The 15,200-nt window shown below is 38.7% G+C and overlaps 1 protein-coding gene across 2 annotated transcripts in view; it reads right to left on the bottom strand.

Moving 5' to 3' along the window:
* Nucleotides 1–15,200, bottom strand: part of Pnisr (PNN interacting serine and arginine rich protein) — a 28,724-nt gene continuing 13,524 nt past the window's right edge. Inside the window, exons 5-12 of one of the 2 annotated variants that reach the window (XM_006979257.4) lie at nucleotides 14,463–14,634; nucleotides 12,943–13,133; nucleotides 10,127–10,264; nucleotides 6,061–6,160; nucleotides 5,256–5,309; nucleotides 3,970–4,140; nucleotides 570–1,659; nucleotides 1–339 (exon numbers count right to left, since the gene is read on the bottom strand). In XM_006979257.4, coding sequence (XP_006979319.1) covers nucleotides 309–339; nucleotides 570–1,659; nucleotides 3,970–4,140; nucleotides 5,256–5,309; nucleotides 6,061–6,160; nucleotides 10,127–10,264; nucleotides 12,943–13,133; nucleotides 14,463–14,634 — 1,947 coding nt within the window. In that variant the 3' untranslated portion in view covers nucleotides 1–308. Of the gene's footprint in view, nucleotides 340–569; nucleotides 1,660–3,969; nucleotides 4,141–5,255; nucleotides 5,310–6,060; nucleotides 6,161–10,126; nucleotides 10,265–12,942; nucleotides 13,134–14,462; nucleotides 14,635–15,200 lie in introns of those variants that run through there. The other variant, XM_042270927.2, reaches the window with a different exon arrangement.

Below are 15,200 nucleotides of genomic sequence, written 5' to 3'. Positions count from 1 at the left end.
TTTAACAAAAATGAACTGAAGAGCTTTATTGACATCACAGTACATTCAAGAATAATTTGAAGAACATTACAGCTGAAAGAGAATGGCATATTTATAGTCTTATTATGTACTATGTCTTGAAAAAATGTAATACAAAGAAATCCTATTAACTTGGAGCAGCATTTGGAAAAAAGACATCTATTTACACAATTAAAAAAAAAAATCTGGTTTCACCTCCACAGCCACAATGTGCCTCTATAATGAGACAAGCCCTTAAAACTCATGGAATTTTTAAAAACAGCATCATGGCACTCTTGCCACATCATTCCTCAGCGCTTACGACGGGGAGGGGTTGTTGATCTGGAAAAAAAAAAAGGGAAAAGACAAAATTTAAAAATAAAAATGTATTATACTTAAAATCTGCAATATAAATAAATACTGTTATACAGGATTTCTAATGTTATTTAAAAATATTTAACAAATACCAAACTGAGTTTATAAAAGAGAGAGAGAGAAAGGACACTTTCAATTTGAATAAATTCAAAAACTTTAAAAACAAATCAGACAAAATACTTTCAAAAGTATACTACCTTGATCGGGACTTAGACTTGTGTTTGCGGCTTGCCTTCTTACCAGACCTTTGAGATTTCTCCATGGAGCGCGACCGACTATGTTTAGGCTTCTTAGCCTTCTTTTCTTTGCTACTTCCAGGGGATTCAGAACTGCTCCTTCCACTAGAATCAGAACCTGAATGCTTTTTACTGTCTTTGGTAGCGTTTTTCTTACTGTCCTGTCTAGAGTCATGTCGTATGACTTTAACAGATATAGAACCACTCCTGCAGAACATTCTCTCACTTTCTCGCTTCCTTTTTAACCGATCATCCTGACTACTGAATTTAAAATCTTTTTCTTCCCTCTTCTGTTTCTCTTTCCTTTTGTCCTGTTCACGGTCCCTTTCTTTATCTTTCTTCCTCCTGTCTTTATCTACACTTCGACTCCTCTCCTTTTTCCTGTCTTGTTCTTTAGCCTCACCTTTATGCTTATGACTGCTCCCACTAAGATTTCCACGTGGATCCTCAATTTTACGCCTATCTCGACTCCTACTGCGACTGGAACGATTGGCTCGTCTATCCCTCGAGCGACTTCTGCTTCTACGTCTGTCTCGGGAAGGACTCCGGTTTCTTCGTCTTTCTCTTTCAAGGCTACTTCTATTAGATCTCCTCCTATCTCTTAGCTTCACCCTAGCCCTGCTGCTGCTGTCTATTTTAATCCTGCGAGAGTAGCTCCTGCTCCTGCTCCGTCTAGCTTTCACTGTGGGAGACCTGCTCCTACTGTGTCTCTTTTTCCTTTTAGGAGAAGAGGAGCGGGAGGATGTGCAGCTGCTGCCTGAGCTGGAGCTGTACGAAGAGCTGGAGACGGAGCTGCTGCTGCTGCTAGTCCTGCTATTGCTACTGGAGCTGCCGCTACTGCTGCTCCCTGACCTACTCCTTCGCTCCTTCTCTTTCCCTTTATGTTCTCTCTTGGGCTCTAAAACTGGTGGAGCTTCATTTGGAGTTCTTTTCTTTTCATTAACCACATCACCGTCTGCTTCACTTGCTTCTAGCAGTGATAAACTATTTTGCTCTCTGTGAATAAATTCATTCATCTCTTTTGTAACCCTTTCTGTTTGTTGCTTTTCTTCTGAAACAGAAAAAGACAAAAAAAGACACAGAAAAGCTAAATTAAGAAATGAAATTTTAACACTATCAAATTATAAAAATAGTTTCATCTTTAATAGAATTAGAGTACAAACCACCTAAGTAATTAAAAGCTTTCTAACAGCTACATTAAAACCGTAAAACCGTAAAAGTAAAGTAGAATTAATTTCCACATTTCACTGAATCAAAAAGAACCAAGACTTTTTTCTCCCTATAGAAAATCTTCGAAGTTTAGCACTGTCTACCAGTGTCAACACTTCAGTTGAGGGCTAGCTACATTTCAAGTACTCAGGAGCCACATGCAGTCAGCTACCTGCTATTCTAGACAGTCCAGTAAGGGATACATATGACACAAGAAAAGATTTCCCCTTTGTCCAGTACTAGTAAAGAAGAGATAAGCAGTAGGGTGTGGTGGCGCACGCCTTTAATCCAGTACTTGGGAGGCAGAGGCAGGAGGATCTCTGTGAGAGGTCAGCCTAGTATGCCCAGTGAGCTCCAGGATAGGGAGGACTACATAGAGAGGCCAGGTCTCAAAAGACCAAAAACCAAAAACCAAAACAAAATAACCGAAAATCCAACATCAAAAGAATAAGAGAGAGCCGGGTGGTGGTGGTGTACGCCTTTAATCCCAGCACTCAGGAGGCAGAGGCAGGCGGATCTCCATGAGTTCGAGGCCAGCCTGGTCTCCAAAGCGAGTTCCAGGAAAGGCGCAAAGCTACACAGAGAAACCCTGTCTCGAAAAACCAAAAAAAAAAAAAAAAGAATAAGAGAGAGAGAGACAAGCAATGATTCTTGAAAAATTGTTAACAATGCTTAGTCATTTCCTAACAGATATCCAAATAATATTTTTCTTTTTTTTTCTCTTTTTTTTCTTTTTTGGTTTTTTCGAGACAGGGTTTCTCTGTGTAGCTTTGCGCCTTTCCTGGGACTCACTTGGTAGCCCAGGCTGGCCTCGAACTCACAGAGATCCACCTGGCTCTGCCTCCCGAGTGCTGGGATTAAAGGCGTGCGCCACCACTGCCCGGCCCAAATAATATTTTTCAAAAATTAAATCCTAATACCCTTTCATTATTCTTAATATTATCACACATACTTAAAAACTGTACTTATGGAAGGGATTTTTTTTAAAAAAAATAAAGTATTTCTAATCTTCTATTTTCCCTAAATAGCTGTTTTCTCAGCAGTTTTATAAATACACTCACTCATTACAAAAGTCTACTTTCATTGCAACAATTTTAACATGATAGCCTGGTTAATGACCATGGGGATGAATGGCTCCTACACCAAACTGAAACAAAATAAAAAATACAGTATGATCTTAATCTCAGCTGGTATCACATATTACTAACAATCGAGCCTCCAGTTCTATCCTACATATTTCTACAAAACTGTGGTGATACAATATTATGAAACTATCTCTTACATTCTAAGAGACTGGAACTTTTGTTGGACCTCACAGCCAAAGTTAGTAACACACCTTGAGGTCACTTAAGACATAAGACTGCTATCCTGATGTGTACTCAGACTGTTTAACCTGCTTTTAAAAGGAAAATGTAACAATCAACTCATTTGTCTTGGGTTTCCCATGGAATCAACTTACAACCTAAGCCAACGCAAAGCTGTAATCTTAAATTACTCCTCTTCCATTCCCCTGACCCAGACTATACACGTGTATTATTTGCTGAATCATCTGCTGAAAGCAGCAAATACAGAGTTGAAAGCAACTTCCTAAAACAGACCACAAAGGTTGCAAACAACTAGTTATGGACATTAGTTGATAAAGAGTGATGTCTGTGGGGTTGGGGACTTAGCTCAGTGGTACAACAGTTGCCAAACAAGTGAAAGGCCCCAGGTTTGGTCCTCAGCTGCCAGGGAGGGGGACTGGCGATTTTTGTTATCTGGGTCCATTGGGATCAGTTAGAACCAGTGACTTGATCCCTTGTAAAACTCAGTTAAAGATTTCTGTACAGCATCCCATTCTTTTCCGAGTGGCTACTTTCTGTGTTGTTCAGCCCTCTGCTAGGGAAAGATACACAGATAATCAGCCACCCAAGGAGAGACACAGATACAGGGACAGGCAGATTTAGACTGACACAACAGAGACAGAAGACACCGTGAACATGAAGCAGATACATCAAATCTGAACTTGCTCTTGTTTAAATAACTCCAAGGGGAAGTGCTTTTATTTGCTACTCACTTACTATTGGTGACTCAAAGTAAGTCACTAATGTGCATAATCCACGCATAAAAGCACCTATGAAACTATACAAAAGCTACGCAAATCTAAGATTACCTTCTATCTGTTTATCTTGTAACAGCTGCTGTTCTTTTTCTTTTCTCCAAAAAGCTTCCTGTTTTTGCCGGATTCTGTGCCGTAATTCTTCATCGTCAGTATCTGATGACTCAGAGCCTCGGTCACTCCTTTCATCCTCACTGTCTCCTGATCCATAACCACCCAGTCCACCTGTGTGCATAAAACTCAATCTATCACATGAAAACACTACACTAGCCACAAAAACTTTCAAAGGTCCGAGAAGAAATTTTATTTTGTTTTTCATTGCCTTTTCCTGGAAGAATATGCTTATTCCGGGTGGGGAGAGGCATAAATTCAAAGTTTACATTCTCAGAATCTTCAGACAATGGTGATACTAATATCATATTCTTTGTACTATTTCAAGTGTTTCTCACCACCAAGGAATCATAATATTAGCTTTCTTTTCTTGTCCACACAAATCAACAAAAGCATTTAACATGGCAATAATGAAGCCTCACTGAAGTTTAGCCAATCCAACTACTGTTACAAAGTCGAGGGTCATTCTGAAACTATTTCTAAAATTAATTATTTTATTGTTCAAACTTTCCTGGGTTCAGGTAGGATGCTAAGTAAATTTTCTCCAATCAATTAGAATACTATAATTCTCACTGGTATAGAAATGATATGACCTGCTCCCCACTCAGAAACAGTATCAAAACTACATGGGCATTTCATTCTACCCATTCTCTTGTTCCTTACATAAACTACCATGAAATAAAGATTTGGACAAGGCAAATTCAAGCTTTAGAGTCTTAATACCATGCAAATAGCAAATTATGAACACATCACTACTACTGTAAGATAGACCCATTTCCTCTAAGTTGAAACTTGATTTGCTCCAAAACAATTCATGTAAATCATTAAGTCCATTACTCTCTAAGTCAATTCCTCAGTATGTATTCTGTAATTTTGAAAGGGAGTTTAGAAACTACCATGGTTAAACCACCACCTATTAAATATAAACTATGTGTATGTAGTATATAACACATATAATTATATATTATATATTACATACACACTGGAGCAATTAATGAGGAAATCCTGCATTCCACTCACCCAAATGAACTACATTAACTGCTGCATTTATAATCATTCTACTATGAATGCTTTAGTCAGATAAAGTAGATAAAGCTTTCAGACTGTAGTACGCCTGACATCTAAGTTTCAGAACTAAGTAGGAACAGTGCATTTCCCACAGAACAAGTAGAAAGACAAGGTCAGTGAGTCTCCCTCTAGCCCTCTCACACGCACACAGAGACACTTACCGAGGCCAGTGAGGGAGGCCAGTGCACTGGACTGTGCCAGCTGTTTTGCAGGAGCTTTGTATCACATCAACAACAGGAACAACATGTTAACACAAATAGCCACGATTTCATAGTCATGAGAGTCTACGGTATTGTTAAATCTACTACTATTGCTGCTTTTTGGGGAGAGAAGAAACATTAAAAACATAACATTCATTTTAAACCAGTAGCATGTCTGGCTTTGAAATTACAATTCTGATGTGAGCTGAAATTGGCTTACGATGAGGAAAAAGGTTGGTAAGTATATCTGTATTTCTTTCTATGACATATGGCACATAATTAATTTTCTGTATGTTTTTCAAGTGTTACTAAAATCATATGGGAAAATGATTGCCACTTGTGTCATAAGAATTGTAACTGATAAAACTGAAAACTCTGAAGGTTTGATGTAATTCAAAATTCATTTAAAATGTATAGAAGTCATATATACATATCTATCTATCTATATCAATTATCATGGTATCTATTTTTAAAAAACAAAAAGAGCCTCAGGTGAAATCAACTGAACATGAGGAATTGTCCGTACTGTGTTTGACAGCACTACAGAATGAATGCTATCTGTGCTTAGGTAGGCCAGACAAAACAAAGTACTTCTAGAGTTCCAACATGGTATCTACAAACTGAATCTTTCCCAAAGAGTTAACGCATGCAAGGAGAGAATATTTAAGTATCTGAAGGAAATCCAGAGGACAACAAAAAAGTCCAAAGTAACCAATGAAATCAAAATTCCCCTACAAAACCAAAACTAAGAACACCCACAATGTACCTTTCGTTGCTTTCCGGTGTGCATCTTTGGCTACATAATAAATTTCTTCATCTGTGACGTCCAGAAGAATTTCAGTTAGAAGCATTTTTGTCAGCAACATCTAAAGAATATTTTATATAGTGTTTCCAATTTAATTTTAACACATTTGACTATTTTCACAATAATTAAAATGAAAAGCCTTTTTAATTAAGATATTTTAAGATCAGATCAATCATTACTAAGAATAAAGAGAGTATCCTGAAGAACATTAAAACTTGAGAAAGAACTTCAAAGTCATAGGTATCAAAGATTGACTACCCAAGCCGGGCGGTGGTGGCGCACGCCTTTAATCCCAGCACTCGGGAGGCAGAGCCAGGCGGATCTCTGTGAGTTCGAGGCCAGCCTGGACTACCAAGTGAGTCCCAGGAAAGGCGCAAAGCTACACAGAGAAACCCTGTCTCGAAAAACCAAAAAAAAAAAAAAAAAAAAAGATTGACTACCCACTTGTGCTTGGTGTACTGGGGCACACCTGTGATCTCAGCAGTAGAGACAAAAGCTGAGACAAAAGGATTGTGAGGCATGGCATGGGCCACACAGCAAGACCTTATTTCTAGTACTGGGGCACACCTGTGATCTCAGCAGTAGAGACAAAAGCTGAGACAAAAGGATTGTGAGGCATGGCATGGGCCACACAGCAAGACCTTATTTCTACAATAATCCTGATAATAAATAAAAGCTATAAACTTATCTGAATTCTTTTGCTAGAGACAAAAAGTTAAAGTGTGTATTAAGGAAAATCTCTGTGGCTAGGAAGATGGCTCAGTGGATAGAGTACTTACTGTGGAAGCATGGGGCTTGAGTTTGGATCCCCAGCATCCACATAAAAAGCCAGGCACAGTAGCATGCACCTGTAATACTGGCTCCAAGAAATAGAGACAAGAGGGGTCCTGGGGATTCACTGACCAAGAAGTCTAAACTACTGGTGCCAGGTTCAGTGAGAAAACTTGTCTCAAAAATAATTAACTAATAAATAATAAGACAGAGAGCATTAGGGACACATACCATAAACCTCTGGCTTCCACATATGCATGCATGGGCACCTGCATACACACATACACACACACCACTCCCCAAACACATGTGCATACATACACATGCACACACACACAGACACAAATGTCCATAGGAGTTTTAAGTTGAAAGGAGTAGCCTTACAATATTGATAAGATTTACAATACTAGTTTTTTAAATCCCATTTCAAGGTTAAATTAAAATTCTGTGTGGTAAGATAAGAAAAAAACAAAAAACAAAACCAAAGAAAAATGGTACTCTACTTGGCCAGATGGAGTCCTTTCATTCTAATATACTCTTAAAATTTAACAATATCCCAACATATTATAAAATAGAAAGCACAGTATATTTGAGTTAGAGATGGACTGTAGCTATGGTTTGACTATCAACAACTATTTCAAATGCAGACTTTTCAGCCCCCAGACTTTCTGTGCCCATGATCACTCACTTACAGAAATGAAAGTAGACTGAATTACCATGTTCCAGAGATCAGGGGAAAGTCCCAATCTTATCAAGTGATATGATAATACTTCAGAGATAAGAAAAGGCTTTAAGAATTCTCACCCACACACACAATAAGTTTTGACTTTACTCAATCCCTGTGGTGGTTTAAATGAGAATGGCCCCCATAGATAGGCTCATATATTTGAATGCTTGGTACCCAGTCAATGGGACTGTTTGGGAAGGAATATAAGGTGTGGCCTTTCTGGAGGAGGTGTGTCACTGGTGGGATGCATCTTAGAGGTTTCAAAAATCCCCCGCTATCCCCAGTTAACTCTCTGCCTTGTGCTCATGGATCAAGATGTAAGCACTCAGTTACTGCTCCAGCGCCATGCCTGCCTGCCTGCCACCATGCTCCCCACCATAATGAACTCTAATCCTCTGAAACTGTATGTCCCCAATAAACTTTCTTTTTGTTGGCTTGGTCACGGTGTCTTACCACAACAATAGAAAAGTAACTAAGACAATTCCCTATTGCTTCCTAGACCATATATTCTTTTAATCATTCTCACCATTTCCATTAAAAAAAAAAAAAAAAAAAAAAACTGGGAAAAAAAATCAATAAATGTTCTCAAGCCTCATATATACTAAATTATTTTTAAAATTATTTTGTTATTGTGTGATTGTGTTAGGTGCTGTGGGATGGTCTTTCTGTACACTGTGAATATGTGTTGCTCTTATTGGTTGATAAATAAAGCTGCTTTTGTCTATGGCAAGGCAAGATAGAGCCAGGTAGGAAATCCAAGCAGAGATACAGGGAGAAAGAAGAGCAGAGTGGGGAGGCACCAGATAGCCACCAAGGAAGCAAGGCATGTAAAAATTAAAGTAACATGCCACCAACCACTTGGCTAAACATAGATAAGAATTATGGGTTAAGTGTAAGAGCTAGTGTAAGAGCTGGTTAGCAATAAGCCTGAGGAATAGGCCAAACGGTTTGTAATTAATATTAAGCCTCTGAGTGATTATTTTAAAAGCAGCTGTGGGACCGGGCAGGACAGATAAACCTCCATTTACAGTAAGGTACACGTGCAGAGGTCAGAAGACAATTTTTGGAATCAGTTCTCTTCTTCGACCATGAGTTCTAAGGACTTGCATGACTGTATTTTTATCCACTGAGCCAACTTGTTGACCCCATTAAGTATTATTTAATTATATTGCCATTATTAATATAGATTTGAAATAGACTTGATAATGGATAACCAATATCAAGGTTAGGCGGCTCTTCCCTGGGGAAGATCATTTTTCCTACTCTCCTCATTTCTTAGCTGCATGTAGTTCTTTGTCTAAGGTTGAGGTCCTTTGAGCTTTCCCATTTCCATGTCACCATGTCTACTGGTGCTATCCTTGTTCAGGTCTTGCTTAGCTAGCCATGTTGACGAGACTTCAAGGGTACAGCCTGCCTGACATTTCTAGAAAATACACTCTCACAGCAAACTTCCTGTGCCTCTGGCTCTTACAATCATTCTTTCCCTTTTTCCACAATGATTCCTGAGCCATAGGTGCAGGAACTGTGTTGCAGATCTATCAGTTGTGACTAAGCATCACACAACCTGTGTTTCTCTGCATTTTGTTAAGTTTTGGGCTCTATCTGTTGCAAAGAGAAGTTTCTTTGATTAGGGGTGAGCACTACACTTATCTGTGGGTGTATGGATAAATATTTAGAATGCTGTTAGGGGTTATGTTGGTTTAGTAAAGTGGCACTTGTAGGTTCCTCCAAGATCCATGACTTCACTAGCCCCAGGTAGCTGGCTAGGTTTCAGTACCAGGCATGTTTCCCTCTTGCTGAATGGGCCCGAAGTGCAGTGAGGAGTTGGTTGCCACCAAGGTATATATGCCACCACTACGCATTAGGATTTCTGTGTCTTGTCATTGTTGTCGTGTCATAGCTGGGTACAGCACTGGTGGCTTCCCTCCCTTGGAAGCTTGCATGGCCTTTTAGTACCATGAAAGTTAGTCCTCAGAGAGGAGGCTTTCAAGTCAGATCCAGTGCAGGTCCTCTGAGCATTGTTCAAATTGGTTATCCAATACCACGTGGTTAGCCCTGAGGTCACATACATACAGGTAACATGAGGTCACATACATACAGGTAACACTAATAGGACTAAGCTGTTGTATTATACACTTAGGAGTGTGTGTGTGTGTGTGTGTGTGTGTGTGTGTGTGTGTGTGTGTGTGTGTGATAACAATTAAGAAAAAAAAGGCCATGAATTTGAGAGCAAAGGAAGTATACATAGGGGGGACTGGAGGAAAGGGGGAAAGAATATGATTATAATTTCAAAAATACTTAGAAAAAAGACATAGTTAATTACTTTATAGTCTGTGGTTTTATACTTCATGTATTACACAGATTTTTAGAGGGCGGGAGAGGTACTGGGGAGCATTATCAGCATTCTTTACACATCTATACCTGAATAAACACTTCACAACTGCTTCAGAGTTCTCAGTTTCAATAGCCACTCAACAGTTTAAAACAATTGGAAAGGAACGCTTGTGCATTAAGAAACACAACACTTACCATCTGATACTCCTTCTCTTCTTCCGTCATCTCTGGCTCACTGTGCTCTTCTTGGGGAGCCGGAGATGGACTTCTGGTAACTTTTCCACTACTCACAGCCTCAGTGTTTTCAGCATCTTCATCTTCTTCATCACTATCCTATGGAACCAGCAGGGAGCACAGATTTTTCACCATAATAGAAAGTTGAGGAAACAAGTATGAAGAGAAACTGCTTCCTAAATTAGTTTTTACTCTTCTTTTGGTGTTGGCTTCAAAGATGGTAAGCATGTAGTCTATTGCTAACCTTTACCTTCAACCTCTTTAAGTTACATCAATTGTTCTTATTATATATTTCAGACAATCTTTTCAACTTTTTTTTCCTTAAGAAACCAGATTCATTCAGACTCATGACCCAGCTTCATCCCCTGGGAATACTGAGACCACAGTATATGCCACCATACCAAGTTCTAATTTGTACTATTTCACTTAGTAATTGAAAGTGTAACCTAGGGGGTAAGATTATAAAAAGTTTAGGTTTGTTGCTATTGTTTTTTTCTAGACAGGGTATCTCTGCATATCCCTGACTGTAGACCAGGCTGGCCTTTAACTCAGAGATCCGCCTGCCTCTACCAGCTGTGCGCTGGGATTAAAGGTGTTTCCCACCATGCTTAGCCATAAAAAGGTTTATGAAAAGCAGTTACTTTTTCATTTCAACTTTTTTCTCTATTACGAATTTTGATCTATTTTGTAAATAATAAGGAATGCATCATATGCAGAGATGATGAAACAAATGGCTGGTAGAACTTTGGATAAATGGACCACAGTTTAATTTTTACAGTATTATATACTTAACTAATTTTCTATTACTTAACATGATTTAATAATAATAAATCTCTGGCCATAACTAAAAATCTCAGCTTGCTGTGCCTGAAACTAAGTTTTCTCTTTCTTTATTACAAAAAAAAATTTTTTAACCTTCATTTTTATTCTATGTGTATAGATGTTCTGTCTTGTGCATCATATGTCCGTAGAGGCCAGAAGAAGGCATTGGATCTCCTAGGGTTGAAGTTATAGATGGTTAAGCTGTCATGTGAATCCAACTCAGGTTTCCTGGAAGAGCAACCAGTGCTCTTAACCACTAAATTACGTCTTTTTGACTACATACTGGACAAATAGATAAGAAACTAGGTCTGCCGGCGGTGGTGTACACCTTTAATTCCAGCACTCGGGAGGCAGAGCCAGGGGGATCTCTGAGAGTTTGAGGCCAGCCTGGTCCACAGAGCGAGATCCAGGACAGGCACCAAAACTCTACAGAGAAACCCTGTCTCGAAAAACCAAAAGAAACAGATGATCATCTAAATACTACCATGTGTAGAATACTGGAACCAGGGAACAAATACATGCAACACAAACCCAACATGTTTAGGAAAACGGAAGAAAACACAATCTCTAAAACAGTGGTTCTGGACCTGTGGATAGCAACCCTGTTAGGGGTCAAGCAGGGGTCACCTAAATCCATTGGAAAACACAGATACTTACATTACGATTCATAACAGTAGCAAAATTACAGTTATGAAGTAGCAACAAAACTAATTTTATGGTTGGGGTCACCCCTGAGGAGTTATTAAAGGTCACAGCATTAGAAGGCTGAGAACCTCTACTCTAAACAAAAGCTTACACTTAAATAAACAATCAAACCAAAACTAACCAACCAACCGAGTACCCTAGAGGTCAATTATTTTTATTCAGGGTTAATTTTCTCCCTTTCCTGATGTTTCTTGTTTTCATAACATACAGAACAAAAGCTTTGGCATGAGTCTTTTGAGAAAAATGAATTTTATGTTTATAAGCAAAACAAATGCAGAGCACATGTACTCCTACTGTACTTAAGTCTTATTTCTGAGGCAGTTATCAGCCTTGAAATGACAGCTCATTTCCTAAGATATACAGTGGTCACCGGCTTGGCTATCATACCAGGTAACATCACTACAGAACAGAAAAATTCCTAAACCACTCATGCCACATAACTGATGAATAAATATTAAAAGGATTTAAAGCCTTTTAACTGTCAATGCTTGTATCAAAAAGAATAAAAACTACTAAAGCCTCAGTTAAAAGTATGTATTTAGACTAGGATTGGTGGCACAGTCTTTAATCCCAACATGCACTCGGGAGGTGGAGGCAGAAGGATCTCTGTGAGTGCAGGGCCAGCCTAGTCTACAAAGCAAGTTCCAGGACAGCCAGAGAAATGCTGTCTTGAAAAATTAAAACAAAACCAAAAAAAGAAGTATGTATTAAATATCTACCTAAATCATCAGTTAAACATATGCATTAAATAGTTATTGAAAGGTAAATTAATTTCTCTATGCTATTTAACACTGTTTTGTTTTGTATGACCCGTTAGGGAGCTGGCTGCACCTTAATAAAAATATAGAGTTGTACATTAACATAAAAACTAACCAGAATTATGGAGTATCTTTATAGGATAAACTTTTTAAACTTATTGCCTCCTCCCTTTTTTCTTCCACCTACCCTCAATAACATACACATAAAAATATAAATCCCACTAGACATAGTGGCACACACATATAATCCTTGCACTTGGGAAACTGAAGGACGGTGATTTCAACAGCAGCCCGACGAAGTGTTTGAGGCCAGCCTGGGCCAAAAACCAAGATCCTATCTCAGTGAAACAAACACAAAACAACATCAACAACAAACCCCAAACCTCAATATACTTACCCCAAGGACTCTCAAGAAAATAAGTATTTTTCTGTAGGCCTCAAGCCACTTTTCACACAGACAAAATTATCAGTTTCACGTCAAGATCTACTTACAAATTTACTTCTCTGGGGTAAACGAGGGCCATCTCCCCCTTCGGCATCTTCTGTGGCCTTCTTTTCTTTTTTTGACAATTGTGAACGCTGCTGTTCCATTCTTTCTTTCTCTAATTTCTTCTGTTTTTCACGTTCCATTTTCTCAAGGCCTTCACGAATCCAGGCTGGAAGAGTCCTGCGTTTTACTGCATCTATTTCATACAAGAGAAAAAAATTCATGTCAGTTAAGTAAAAATCTTTATCATCAAAGTTTTGAGCTTTTACCACTGCCATGAGTAAAAGTCAAAATTCCTTTAGTGTTGTGCTTTAAAAGCCATTCCTTTGAACAGCAGGAGGGCACCAGAGTGCATTGAAGTGTTACCTCATTTATTGCGCACAAAGCCCTGAGATCACTACTATTGCTCAACCTCTTTCCTAGGTGAGGAAACTGAAGTTCAATGAAATAAAATGATGTGCTTGCTCAGGGTTAAAAAGCCAGTGATGTAGGCTAATTCAGACTCAAATTTAAGCTGCTTCCTTAAGTATGATAACAGAGCAGAGTCAAACAAAAGCCCAGTTCATTTTCTGTCTGCATGTATGACTGCTCGCCAGAAGAGGGCACTAGATCTCATTACAGATGGTTGATGAGCCACCATTTGGTTGCTGGGAATTGAACTCAGGACCTCTGGAAGAGCAGTCAGTGTTCTTAACCACTGAGCCACCTCTCCAGCCCACACAGTTCATTTTCATACTAAGAATTCATCTAGGGGCTAGAGAGATGGCTCAGTGGTTAACAGCACTGGATGCTCTTCCAGAGGTCCTGAGTTCAATTCCCAGCAACCACATGGTGGCTCATAACAATCTATAATGTGATTTGATGCCCTCTGGTGACATGTAGGCATACATGCAGACAGAGCACTCATACATAAAAAAAAGAAAGAAAAATACATAAATAAAATAAATTAAAAAAAAAAAAGAATTCATCTAGTTAAAATAAAAAAGCAGTAAGTTTTAGAATCTTCCTAAGGTGTTAAAAGGTCTATTTCCTAGCCCATTAAATGGTAGGTGATTTGAAACTTTCAAGATAAAATGTGGACTAAATATGTAACTTGTCATTACTAGCTTGAATAGCATTTAAAAATTGATTTGTTGCTGTTGTTAAGGTACTCATGGGAAGTAAATAATTAAAGGAAACCAATATGACAGAAGTGTATCCGTAACTAAGACTGGAAGGAGACCCATGGCAGAGAACACTGAACTATCAACACTGAAGATGCTATGGTTATCAAAAACCTACATTTTATCACAAACTACTATTTCAGGCAAATAATATGAAAAAAAAAGCAATACCTTTTACATTTAGATCAGTATCTCTCTCTTTTTGTTTAAGATTCGTGACTATAAAATGATAGGGTTTTAAAATGTCATTATTTCTACCACATCAAAGAGGTGCTAGAACACCTTAGGAAACCAAAACATGGTTTTTACAGTGATAAGAATATCATGCTAATGTGGTTCATGGAACATATTTAAATAGCTACCAATTTGTGGAGGCTCCTGCTTCACAGGAAGTGCAATTGGTGAACGCTGCCGGTCCCTGAATGATGGTGGCCGCTCTCTTCGATTCTGGGCAGGTGCTGGAGGTCCTGGAGGTCCTGGTTGCCAATAAGGAGGATGAAATCCACCTTGCGGTGGACCAAAAGCAGCCCCATGCTGAAAGAGTATTGCATTTTAATTTTCTTCAACTTAGTACATATACCCTCTGGGACACACGTGTGTTATGAAATGGGACAGTAGAAATCCATGTGTGCAGCAAATCCAATAATTCCATGGTTCTAACATCCAGCAGTATTTCTGCAGCCCCAAGAACCTAGGCTTATTTTTCTAAAGAAAGATAAGGATTTTTCTGCCTAAGCAAATACAAATAGCATTCTATAACCCAGCTGATAGTTTATTTAACAACTATAGAAAGGCACATTCACATACATAGTTATATATGTATATGAACCGTTTCATACTAAATTCATTCATAAACCCTCACATTATGAAGACATCAAAAATTCTCTCTCTCTCTCTCTCTCTCTCTCTCTCTCTCTCTCTCTCTCTCTCTCTCTCTCTCTCAAAGCTCTCGCTATATAGCCCTGGCTAGCTTTGAACTTGAAGTGTCCAAGGCTAACCTGAAACTAAAGAGCCTCACAGGTGCTGGGGTGACAGGAGGTACCACCACACTTTTTATTTAGACAAAAGCTACATAGAACAATTCTGTTGTTGTCAGTTTT

This window comes from Peromyscus maniculatus, chromosome 2 (genome assembly GCF_049852395.1).
Source record: "Peromyscus maniculatus bairdii isolate BWxNUB_F1_BW_parent chromosome 2, HU_Pman_BW_mat_3.1, whole genome shotgun sequence".
In the NCBI taxonomy this organism is placed as follows: domain Eukaryota; kingdom Metazoa; phylum Chordata; class Mammalia; order Rodentia; family Cricetidae; genus Peromyscus; species Peromyscus maniculatus.
The sequence above is the reverse complement of the archived record's forward strand: the minus strand, read 5'-3'. Positions and strand labels throughout refer to the sequence as shown.